Below are 13364 nucleotides of genomic sequence, written 5' to 3'. Positions count from 1 at the left end.
TTTGTATATAGAAATACAAATTATATAAATGTACTAGAATATAATCAAATTGGGCTTTATTTACCATGGTACCAGTGAAGCCTGAACAGTAGTAGTGATTTCCAACATGGGAAAGTGCATTTTGTGGGAACGTGATTTCTAGTTTTAAAATAAATATAAATCTCTAAACCAAGAAAGCAGAGCACTATGAATCCTTTCACTTGCTTAATGCATGTACTTATTACAACTTTAAAAATGTTTTTTAAAAGATTAATAAACACATGCCAGAGTATACACATAATAACAAAATATCAGGAAAGACTATTAACTAAAACTTCTTAGACTGACATGCTTACCATACATATAAGGAGCTGAAAAAAAATTCTTAAAAAGATTAGCCACTCTAATATATCATTTAAAATGTTTGATTTCATTAGTTTTTTAATAGTAAATAAACTAGCTTAAATTTATTTGTTTCCTTTAACAAGATTAAATAATGTTGAAATACTATCACTATCACTATCACCCCCATCCCCATCTGAAAAAACATAATAATTTAAAAAAAAAAAACAATCAATATACTTTCTGCTCCCCAGGGCCTAAGCCATTCCCTGATACAGAAACATCAGGTCAATTTGGCCTGTGGTGTGAAAAAAAAAACCCAGCTAATTAAGTAAAAGAAGAATTCATCAAACTGATTGTTTGGTATTATATAAACTAACTATTCATTAATTGATTTCTCCCCATATTTGGTGCCAAAGACTATACTACGTAAAGACAACAGCATGTAACAGAATGAGAGCTGGAACCAGGAGCTGGAAAACTTGGGTTCCAATCCCAGGTCCTCTGCTTACTTAGTATACGTCCTTTGGAAGCCACATTTACCTTATCTGAGAAATGGGAGGCTAGAACTAGATGATTTACCAGTAGAATACTATGGTTAATAGAAACGACCCTCAAGTAACCAGAAAGAGTCAATACACTGAAGCATCTCACATGTTACCAGGGAGTGACTTGGCACTAAGCAAAATTAAGGTCTTTGCAAATTTGATATTGATGGAGATGGAGAAAAGGTACAGACAAGGGCAATATGATTGGAAGATTTTCCTTAAATTACATTGCCTGTCTTTTGAATATACTGTCTAGCAAAAGACTGAGGTTAGTATTCCACATTTGTTATACATATATATGTATATACACATATACATATTATATATATATACACACACAAGACATTAATAATAAACCTTGGGTTCATTTGGAAATGTTCCATATTAAAAGGATATGTTCATATTAGCAATATTCAGTCTGTAAATACAGAAAAACAAGAGATCTGGTTGGTTTTTTTTTATCATTTATCTCAAGGATCACATCTAGTATTTAATTATCTAAACTATTTGGCTTTAGGATTGTAACAGGTTTTGGATGAAATTCAAATTAACATAAATCCTTCTACATCCAGGTTTCAGTCCGTGCTGTACCTTTAAAAGTAGAGGAGGCGTCACCAAATAGCTTAAAGAAATGAAAAAAAGAGAGTGAATTACCAGAAGCATATTCAAACTGGTGGGTTTTTTTCTAAAATGTAAAGTGGAACATACCTGTAGGAATAAATGCCGTGTGTTGCTGCAACTGTGCATGGGCTAGCGCCTGCTGACAGTGCAAGACGCTGGGATTAAAGACGGCGCTGGCACCGTTGCTTTTTTCAAGTGCTTGTCTCTTTGGTAAAGGGTGAAGAGCACCGGGAGGAAAGGCCTACAAACAAGGAATTTTGATAAGACTTGTAGAACTTAAAGTAAAAAACATACCCAGTCTACACAGAGATAAAATATTGCAACATACTTTAAAAATTGACAGCTAAAGAGATGCCTTTGCCATGCACCTTAATTCAAACAGCAGCGATGTACAATGAGTGAGGTTTTGTTATTGAGGGCAAAAGCATGATTTCATTAACCTAAGACTGTAGCACCACAACTATGGAAAAGGAAACTATCAAGCAACAAAAATGGCATCTGCTTTAAGAATGAGTTAAACTATTCTAAAGGAAAAAGGCACTTGTATTATTAATACCTAGTACTTTTTTTCCCTAACTACATGAAAATATTTGAAGCTTAAAAGTTAATAAGGATTTTAATGAGAATTTTCTTTTACCAAATCATTGAAACTTGCTTCAAAACTTTTAGAAACGGTATTAAAACATGTTAGGATTAAATGATTCTCTTGCATTTATTACATATGAAAAATGAGATGGCTAAACACTAAATTGGATATTTCCATAAATTAATAATAATGACTGTTTTCAACTGATGTTAAAACAAAAAGCAATACAAATCTCAGTTGGTTTTCTGAAAAGCTACATGCAAAGCGAAAGGTGAAAGGTCAAAGTACCAGGTCTACAGTTGCTTCGAGAGGTCGCTTCATTGCTTTGGCAGTCGACTGAGTCTTTTAATAACAGGCAGCGAGCACATGATGGCAGTGGGCCAATGGGATTCAAGCGAATTAACATACAGGTAAACAGCAAGCAGAGGTGCATCATGGGAACGGCATTGCATTGTGGATAGGTGAGAAGGAAAAAAATATTCTGAATGCAATATACAACATACAAAACACTAGGCATGCACAACAACAAAAATGTTCTCTAAAGAAATGAATATTACACCTTGAATTAGTATTGAAGCAAAAATGCATCTACTATACCTTAGTTAAAAGCATATAAGAGAGATATAGATGTTTGAAATTCAGGAAAGTTAATTAAAATAGCAGCTTGCATACACACCATAAGCATTTTTATATTGCTTCACAGAAATGCAAAAATCTTAGAGATTACATGGGGTTGATTTAGAAGAACTTCTGATAAGTTAGTTGTCAAGTCAAAAATAATCTAATAATTGTTGTTTGCAGCCCAAGTTGGATAATATTACATGTTTTCATAACAAATCTACTGTAGCAAAGTAAAGTGACAAACTGGGGCAAAAAAATTCAGGCAAAAAAAAATAACAAACACCAAATAATTTAGGCAAAAGTGTTTGGGACTTTCTTTTTCTTTGGCTGAATTATGTGGATAATTGCCTCAGTTCTCCATTTTACTTTGCCATTGTGGACCTGGCAGTGTGGAGTACCTTTCTGATTTTAGCAAGTTTTGGAATTAAAGTTTGTTTCTCATTTTTCCCAATTTCACATTAAAATTTTATGTCTGTTGACTAACTTATCATCCATTCGATATTATTTACTACATTTGGAATTGTGGCTTAGGTGTTTTTCACTTACCGCAATATACCGAGAAAATGACACTTTTTATTTTAGCAATAAAGTTTTTCTGAGCTATCATACTCATCTATATTCAGTAAATTTATATGTATACTTAGAAAGATCAGTGACTGAGTTAGTAAGAGCATGGAACTGATGGTTAGAAAAGGAGTAACAGCTAAAAATAGCAGACTTGTTAAAATGCTTAAACCAAGTAACATATTTAGCACATAACCATACTTTGTTGCCAATATTTGCATTTAAGGGGCTGAAATGAAAACAAAGGTTGATCTGATTAGATCACAACAGAAAATTTTGCTAATATTTTCTAGTTTTTACAAAGATCCATAGTAGCATAATAGCATTCTGTGAAAATACATAGGATCGAAGGAATTGCCATAAATGAAACAAAAAAAAGTCCTTTTTTTTGGGCAGCACAATAGGTAAGCCCCTCATGTTTAGTTAAAGAATTCATATTTATGAATTTATTTTAAACTCCAGATGTGGAAGAGCAGACAGAAAATAAATAAAATATGAAAAAGCAGTCAGACAGTAACACTGAATCAAGGCATATGATGGGCCACATTTCCCTCCATAAATAAAGTGTCACTCACCAACATTTGAATATTCTGATTAAAAAATATGGAAGAGAGAGAGAGAGAGAGAGAGAGAGAGAGAGAGAGAGAGAGAGAGAGAGAGAGAGAGAGAGAGAGAGAGAGAGAGAGAGAAGAGCTAAGATGGTCAAAGTAGGGAAAACTCACAAGGGAATTAGGAGACAGGGAATGTTTGATGAAGATAAAGACATTCAGGATGACTGAGTGCTAATGAGAAGACTGGGAAGAAGAATGGATATAGAAGAAGTTCAAATGAGAGATGACAAAAAAGGGAATCTGGGTAGAAGGTATACATTAGAATCAATGGCTGCCACTATTGATGAAGCATGGCTTCTGCTTTAAAAAATGAACACTGGCTACATAGGTGAATTCCTTCTAGAGAAGTTAGTAAATTGTCATATTGCTTCTGTCTCTTGTTTGTTCAAACACTGAGGTTTATTTCTCTCTTAACAGAATGACGTTAAAAAAAAGTTTAATCAATGATAATTACAGAAGTGTACATCCTCTTTTTCTAAAGGGAACTAAAATGAACTTGATAATCTAACACACCTGAGCATCAATTATCTTTGTATTTCAAGTAACATCATATTCTTCAGGTCCATTTTTGTCACGTACTAGAGCACAACCTAGGTTCTGATTGTTTTACTCTTATTTTAGCACCAAAGTACCAGCAGGGCTCAATAATACCTATGGGTCCTTGGCAGACCTATTGTACAGGCCAGGAATTTAAAAAAAAAACAAAACAGGAAGAAGAAAAGAAAAAACAAAGGAAGAAAGAAAACAAAAAGAAGTATGTAAAGTTGGAAATGATGGTATGCCATACCATAATTGCCTCAGACTCAATGGCTTTAGAATCATCATTTGCCTATTTTGGACTATTGTGAGTCTTCTAGTAGTTCTAATTTTCTATGCAGCAAAATTAACTCCTTCACTCAGCCTCAGGGATCCTAAAAGAGAATGAAGTCTCCCTGTTGTTAAAATTCTTAGATGCTACCATCTCCCTTAACCCTGGAACTCCATGAAACCGTCCCCTGAGAGTTGTCTTCCCTTTCTTATTCCAACTCTGTAAATGATCTCTTTCTCAAATATTTTATAGAACTTTGTACAGACTCCTTCTTTGTACTTGTCACATTATAGGGTGCAATTTAGGTATGTGTTTCTATCTAATCCTCCTTATTAGATGTTATACTCCTTGAAGGTTGGTGCTGGGCCATGTGACTTATTTGTTTTTTCCCCCAGAGCCTAGCACACTTAATAAATGTACTTAATAAATGAGTTGAATTATCTAGCCTTTTTTCATTGTTTCTGCCCAGACAAACTTTCCTTGACATCTTGAACCATTCCATGTTGTCCACTAAGCCTTCCCTGTACAAGTGTTAGTGAGACAGTGAATTCCTCAGCCCCATTTTGGATTCTGTTAAGCATGCCACTCAACTGTGCCACCTTCTGCCATCTGACCCAGATTGAATTGGTCCAGATCTGTGATTTCATTGGTGTTAAGAGATTTCTACTTTAGGGAACTCTCTATACCAATTCAGATAATCTGCAATCATTCTGAAATTTACAGTCTTACAGAGCAGCCTGGGACAACTCAAGGTTAAGTGACTTGCCTATGATCATCCAGCTAGTATGTACCAAAGGCCTGAACCCAAGCCAGGCCCTCATTTGCTAAGCCTTCCTGCTTCTTATCACTGCTAATATTTTCTACACACTCATAAAAGGTTTGAATGAGATTGTAATGCATAAGGTGCCCCAGAATTAGCTTTGCTGGCAGAAAACTCAACTTAATTCTCTAAATTCATAGCATCACAGGGACCATGTTATCCCAAACTCCAGCCAGACCTGACACATATTGCTGCTTTTCAAACTAATAAAGGCTTTGGCCAAAGGAATGTGCTGTCACTACAGTACTATTGTTTCTGAAAGGAATCTTTGCTGAGTTGTTAGAGACCTAATTGCACAAAGACCCAAAGGCTGCCTGTTTCCCTTTAGTCAGAGTTGTCAGTTACATCTGTTTCATAATGCATTCCTTCTTCGAACAGCCAAAATAGTAGATGACCCCTCTAAAATAAGACAAGTAGAGATAAAACAAGGCATCAGCTGAAGTAAAAGCCAATTTAAAATCCTTCCTTGGTCATGACTGATAGTGGAAAGTTAAGGTTTTCTCCCTTAATTTAATTGGGGTTAATTTTTTTTTCTGTACATAACCTAAAATCATAGGACTAGAAATGATCTTATGTGTCTAATCCATAAAAAATGACGTTCAAGTTATTCAGTGAAATCCTATTTTAAAGATCTTTATATCTCCTTACCTTCTTTGGTAAAAACATTTCATTGTCTGAAATTAATTTGCATCTCAAACCTAACACCTGCCTATATCACTTTTGATATACATCAATGAAAGAGTAGGCCAGTTTGAGCTAGCTACAGCACAACCCTGGACTTCAATCTACTAATATCTGCTATATTAGACATTTAAAAATCTTAGTGTTATTATGAAAAGCATTTTGACCTCTTAGATCTGCTGAAAGGGTCTTGGAGACTCCCACAGATCTTACTATACTTTGAGAACCAATGGATTACACCATTCCATTTATTCCAACCTTTCTTAGATCTAATTGTCTATGCCCTAAAGTTTATCCTGTGCTTTCATAGCTTTATATCTCTCCAGTTTCTCTTCTCATGAATAGAATATGATAGGTTGTTAGTATAAAGTTTTGTTAGGATTCAGTATTCAGAATAAGGGCTAAGGGCCAGGACAGGAAAACTGAAGACCTATCCAGGGTCTGACCAGGAGATAAAGGACAAGAGAACATTTTGGAGGTCAAACAAGTCCTGGCAAGGTTGAACAGAATGTCAGATTTCAACTTTGAAAAAAAAGAAAGGTGAGAAAGTGGCCAACTGTACTCAGTTTCTACATCTTTTTCATGATCGATTGAAATGTGTATAACAGATGAGAGGGTTTTTAAAAAATGCTTATGTCACTACATTTTCATATATGTTAATAAAATTGATTTGAATGGAAAATCAGATAACTTTTGCATTGCAATTACACAGGAAAATTATCTCCTATTAAGTTTCCAGTCTAAAAACTTCTATGGAGGGAAGTGGATTATCTTTGATTGTCACAGTTCAAGATGTACAAAAGGAGCAATAAAAATATAAGTACAATATTTCTGGCAATTAGCACAGTTCTTGGCCTATGGTGGACACTTGATAAATGCTTTGTTGAATAAATTTCCCCTTTCCTGGGCTAGAAATTTCAAATTCTTTTATAGTCATTTTTTGAGCTGGAAAAACTTACATTTTAACTCCGAATGTCTACAAATTTGTTCCTTAGTTAATTTACTTCCCAGGCAGCAGTATTTCTTACCTAGGTGACTGGATCATTGATATCATCTGGCTATATTAATCATAAAAGTCACAATTCACATTCATATTTTCATATCAAGAAATAGAAGAGTATGTCTCTAGTACACTGTCAGTGTTAGTGTTAGAACAGAACCATGTTGATTTACCCAACTGAATCCATGATGATTACTGCAACTTGCAATTGACTTGAGCTAAATAGACATGACAACTGCAGTATTTTACATATCCTTGTTAGAGAGGATATGTGGCTTCTCTTTCAGTAAGACTGTTTTTGGGGAGTTGTTTTTCAGTAGACAGTGATAGTTCTCATGATATTGGGAAGAAATTATAAGAAACTATAGTAATTACTGCTTCATTTACTGCAAAAACTTTTCTGAATCTATGTTGGTGATATGAACATATTCCCCACAGCTAGGTTGTGAACTGCTACCATCATGGCCTTGCAACCTGGGCATGTAAACTGAGCTCAGTGTTTGAAGCTCAGGAAGGTTTATGGAAACTTAGATTTATTATTAATACCATAGTTTGCTATACTATGGGCTGAATATAGTTTTGTGGGGTAGTCTGGGACCCTAGCCATTTTTCAATTTATTTCTATCGGAAAACATGTTATGAGTTCCAAAATAACTTTCTACATAATTTTTAAGTGACTTTCCTCATCTCTAAATTAGAGAAAATAGTGTTTATGCTATCTACCTCATAGACATGTTGTAAGGAAAACACTATATATCTGTGAGTTATTAACATGCCTATTGGTACCTTAGAATTGCTTATATATTAAACAAAAAATATAATTAAAAGACATTTCTTGGGGCAGCCAGGTTGCATAGGGGATAGACCTCTGGCTTTGGAGTCAGGAGGACCTGAGTTCAAATCTGGCCTCAGACACATCATATTCATTAGCTGTGTGGCCCTGGGCAAGTCACTTAACCCCAACTGCCTAGCAAAAAGAAAAAAAAAGGAGAAAAAAAGGAGAAGAAAAGACATTTCTCACACAATATTAAGAAATGGGAAACTAAAGAGTTTTTCCACTTTGAAAAAATATGGTAAGTATATAAAATGTTGCAAAATGTTATTTACTCTAAAGAAAAAGCCCTTTCATATGTGGAAATAATAATTAACTACTTAATAATTAACTAATTAAGTACTTTTATAAAGTTCTTTATAAAAGTTCCTTTTATAAAGCCAGTTCCAAAAGTATTAATTTGCCAAAAGAGAAACATTAAGTTTTTCTATATTATGAAATAATGCTATATTGCATCTTTTTTTAAACATGGCCCCATTGATACAGATGCATTTAGGAAGATATTAAGTTCAGAGGAAATGATGAGGGAGAGGAAAAATGAGAATGAGGAAGACATGAAAAATAGCAACCCTTTGAAAGAGGCCTGAAGGACAAAACAAGGACAACACCTCCATATCTTAATAAGTTCACCAAAAATAACAGAATTGTGCCATTTTGATGGGTTACTTTATTAAGTGCTGGTAGGTAACTAATATGAAATATATTTAAAGGGGAAATAATTGCCTATTGCCTTTCTTGTATTAAAGCAAGGCAATGGTAGGCCAGAATTCTTATACCAACAGAAATGAATTTGGAACTGCTATGCTCAAGCAGGTAAGAGCTGAAGAAATTTCTAGAAAAGGCCTGAAATGTCTGCCTTGTTTTGTCCAACTTTGTCTCCAACATTGCTACTCAAGGAAGCTCATTAACTTCAATTGCTTTTTGTTTCCCACTCTGAAGATGTAAGGCCCAAACCCTTCACTTGTTATTAGCCAATGCTCTCAAAACAGCATCTGTATAACCCCTCCCCACAAACACATTGCTTGATAATATTTTTGTATCCCATGTCCTCCATTCTCTGTTATCAGGAAACTAAACTGACACATTTAAATTTGGAGGTGAAGAAATAAAGTTCGAGAGGAGAGCAAGAAGTATTTAATAATTCTCTACACCCAAGGGGTTTATCTATTGTGCTGAAATAGCAAAGGAAGGGCAGACACTGAAGAAACTAATACAGTAGGGAAGAAAAAATAGCAGCATTCCCAATTTCCTAGCTACTTCGAGGGCAATACAAAGGGAATGTGGCCTATGGGAAATTCCTACTGTTAGGGGAACCATGGCTGGGCAGGAGGAAGGTGGTAAAAGGCAAAGCTGGAGAGATGCTCACTTACCATCACTGTCGCTGCTGCAGCGGCTGCCTGAGCAGCGACGGCAGCCTGGTTGGCTTGGTGCTGAGCAGCTTTGATTTTGGCCTGCAAGTGTGCAGGAGGGTGGAAATATTTGCATTTCTCCCTCATGCAACGACCCTTTATGTAATCCATACAAACGGTTACAGTGTTGTCATTTGTATCAATCATTGTGCTGTCTGAAGGATGAGCAAAGCGGCAGTCAGTCTCTCCTCGGGCACAGTTTCCTCTCTGGAACTCTCTGCACACCTGAAAACATGTGGCAGAGAAGAGAATTTGAAGATGATGGACCAAATGGCTGGAATGGCCAACATGCTCTTAAAGGATGGATGGTGTGGTTTTTCTCCTCTTAATGGTTGCTCCTTCCATTCCATTTATGAGAAAGCCTTATTTAACGAGAATTCAACTAACCAATCAACCCTCAATTAAACATAGTATTTTACTATGCCCTGCTTTTAGGATGAAGAGATAAATAAGAACATGGGCTGAGATCAGAGTCCTAGTGAAGAATTCACCTACAACCAGGTATGATCTCTTCTTTGCCTTCCCACATTTCCATGGTTTGCTCTGGGTTCCTGGAAGCTTACATATAATAAAAAGGGTCAGTGGAAGAGGGAATAAAGCTACTTTTCCCCTTACCAAGGTAAAAGTCACTCCTGCTATATAGTAATAATTGAGGTCTACAATTATGAGTATAATGAACTATCATATCCTTAATCATCAGAGATAGATTTAGTTATGCTCACTGTAGTGTACTTGGTGAGACATGAAAGTGGATTAAAATATTTTAGAAATATTTCCAACAGGAAGCACTGAAATAAAAAGAGCTTTTTCCTAAACTCTCATCTCAAAATTGCAAGTAACCAGAACATGTCATCTCTAAAGCATTCTGGTTCAACACAATTTTACTACGTAAAGCAAAATTTCTTTAGAATTAAGAAAAAAATTCTCAGTAACTTGTTAGTTCTAATATCAGTAGCAAAGAAAAAAGACTAATAAAATTTTAAATTACCTTTAGATTTCAATTCTAAAGGTTAAATGCTATTTTGTTAAAGTAGTGTTTTGTGCCGTAATCACATTTGTTGGTGTATGAAAGCGTTTAACTGAGCTTAGCTCTTGGTGTGAAATGCAAGCTTCCTAAAAATCAAACATCTGTCTGAAATTCAGAATTTCATCTGCAATTGGTTAACTGGTTTGAAGACTAAATTGAACACATTATAAAAGCAGCAGTAGGTCTTTCCTGCTAGGAACATTAGCTGACATTCTGTCTTTAGCCTGTAACACATGAAGGAGAAAATATTTTGTTTTCCCCTAAACGACATGTAAAGATTTTTTCATACCCAGAAAGAACATATTCTTTAGTCATGTTTTGTACTGATTAAGTGTTTCCTAAATTTAAGAGTATCAGGGATGGATATACTGTACTGTTGTAGACCTTGTTCCTTACTTGAAATGAGCTAAAAGCCATTTCAATTATTTTGTGTTATGTTATTATTGTCTATTAGAAATTTATGGAAGGTCTGCTTATTCACATCACCTGGGTTTGACTCAGCACTTTTAATCTGCCCATTATTGTACAATGCTCACCATCAGTTCTCTTGTGAGGCCAGTAGGTGGAGCCCAAAACATTTTGCAGTTTTTGAAAGGCAATTATTTTTCATTGTGTGTTAGAATTGTTCACCAAAAAGGATTCGGGGCTTAAGATTTTTTTTTCCCATTAGTCTTTCACAACTTTTCTTCGTAAACTTTTTTCAGAGGCAGTCCTATCTGTGCCATATTTTATTCTGCTCGTGAAGTCTAGCATATTTTATCTGCTTGATATATATTGAAGACTGGAGTAATTGATGTTCAGGGTGGAGATGATGTCAGGACAACGTTTTCAAGCCCTTTGTTTTCCGTGTGAAGAAATTTTATGATACACAATGGGTGTTGACATGTATGAGTAAGGTAAGTATATGCTTTGTTCTTAATACTATGAGTGAAAAAGAAGCATGGTTCCAATAAAAGCCTTCTGAAAATGTTTATTTAAGTAGTGGTCGCCTGAAAGTCTCGATTCTAAAACATACCAACATTTCATTGCCACTAGATTTTAGTGGGCCAATACTCAAACGTGTATTTAACTCAAACAAATACAAGTTGAAAGAACATATTCTCATGATTCAATACTAAGGATAGCATAATTTCAAAGCACCTTTACACAAGAGCATATAGAAACTAAAACCAGAAGTAGACTTAAGTGAATTCTTCAGTAAATCTACTGTAATATTTACATTTGATACTCATGACCAATTCTACAATAAGGAATGCAAAATATAAAATAAATGGATAAATTCTATAGCTCAGATTCAAGTGGAAACCTGATAGACATAGTGTTTGTTGAGGTCTCCTTGAGTTAGAACAACAATATAATAGCTTCGCAGATTAGTTTTTAAAAATCTACTAATCCACAGATATTTTTATTAAATTCCCAAATTTTCATCTATTTAAAAATACTAAGCACAATACTGCTATATATCCAATAACAGGAAACATATGTAAACTGAACAAAGGACTGTGGATCTTGTTTTCATCATTATTATTAAAATTTTAACTCGCAGTCCAATTCCTTTCAATACTTAGGCCTATAAAGCAGTGTGCCTTTTTTTTGGGGTGGGGCAGGCTGCTTCACTAGACCTGAATTATTATTCTTCATGCACTCACTAGAATAGAAATGTGCTTCTAATCATGAGCATTAAGGAAAGTACCTCGAGTTTATCTGTCCTGAGGAGTTTCTGAGTAGCAGCTGAGCCAGGGACTGTAACAGGCGGACTCCCAGGAACAATAACAGGAGCGGTGGGTAGAATTTCAGTAGGGACTAGCCCAACTCCAGGGGTTACAGGTGTTAAGTAAGGAGCGAAACCAATCGCTGCATTTGTTCCTAGGGCTGGACCTACAGGAAACGTAGGCTGCAAAATGAAGACAACATGTAAGAAAAGAAATAGATTCCTTTTTTGTACAAATTAAAAAAAAACCCAAACTTCCTTTTGGAAAAGTTAGCAGATGAAAACCGAATACAATTTTATAAATCTACTGGATGAATATTTTCACTTGTCTTGTTTTAAGCAGGACTTAATAACAGCTTTAAAGGGCATAAAACAGTTCTGCTGAGGGGATTGTTTGGTGAAGAATAAATCCAAGATAGCACCTGTGCACTTGGCTCCTCCTGTAAAAAACCAATGTCCCTTTAAAATAGCTTCAATGTATAAAAAGACCCCTGAGAACAATCTGAAAATGCACCAATAGGGAGGAAATGGAGGTATTACTTATGCAAAGGAAGAAGAAAAAAGATGTTTCATTGTAATTTCTTAGCATTTCAAATTGTTCAGTTACTTATAAGATGCTAGCCTGTTGTACCCCTGCATAGAATTATAACAAAGAATTATATAATAGAATTACAACAAAGAATTATATAATAGAATTACAACAAAGAATTATGTAATAGAATTACAGAGTTCGAAATTATCTGTCCATCCCTCCTTATTTTAGGGATGAGACAACTGAGTCCTAGAGAGGTCATCTGTCCCTATCTACAAATACCCAACACATGTTCAATGATTTCTGTCCATTGTCTTACAACCATCCTCCTTCCCACCCCTAATCCAACATAATTTTATCTTTTCCAATCACAAAAGAGGATAACATGAAAACCTTGATCTTCATATAGCGTGACTTTGAGTCTGCTCACCAGCTTACTTACTTTCTGTACTTATTTGTATATTATATGTGTGTGTATGATATTAATGTAATAATTATTATATTTATTATTGTATTTTATAGTACAAAATAAACATTACAATTATTATATTATATAATAAATATAATATTTATTATTGTATTTTATAGTACAACATAAACATCACAATTATTGGATTATATAATAAATATGATATTTATTATTAATAATGTAATAACAATTAATTTTATATG

The 13364-nt window shown here is 34.7% G+C and overlaps 1 protein-coding gene across 10 annotated transcripts in view; it reads right to left on the bottom strand.

Annotated features, from left to right (window-relative positions):
* Nucleotides 1-13364, bottom strand: part of MBNL2 (muscleblind like splicing regulator 2) — a 188326-nt gene that overhangs the window by 35027 nt on the left and 139935 nt on the right. For 5 of the 10 annotated variants that reach the window (XM_020963990.2, XM_020963993.2, XM_020963992.2 and 2 more), the window contains exons 4-7: nucleotides 12143-12343; nucleotides 9384-9647; nucleotides 2365-2418; nucleotides 1578-1731 (exon numbers count right to left, since the gene is read on the bottom strand). In XM_020963990.2, coding sequence (XP_020819649.1) covers nucleotides 1578-1731; nucleotides 2365-2418; nucleotides 9384-9647; nucleotides 12143-12343 — 673 coding nt within the window. Of the gene's footprint in view, nucleotides 1-1300; nucleotides 1492-1577; nucleotides 1732-2364; nucleotides 2419-9383; nucleotides 9648-12142; nucleotides 12344-13364 lie in introns of those variants that run through there. The other 5 variants (XM_020963996.2, XM_020963998.2, XM_020963997.2 and 2 more) reach the window with 2 other exon arrangements.

Source organism: Phascolarctos cinereus, unplaced genomic scaffold (genome assembly GCF_003287225.1).
Source record: "Phascolarctos cinereus isolate Bilbo 61053 unplaced genomic scaffold, phaCin_HiC Scaffold_7;HRSCAF=346, whole genome shotgun sequence".
NCBI classification, from domain to species: domain Eukaryota; kingdom Metazoa; phylum Chordata; class Mammalia; order Diprotodontia; family Phascolarctidae; genus Phascolarctos; species Phascolarctos cinereus.
This window is presented reverse-complemented; position numbering and strand designations above follow the sequence as displayed.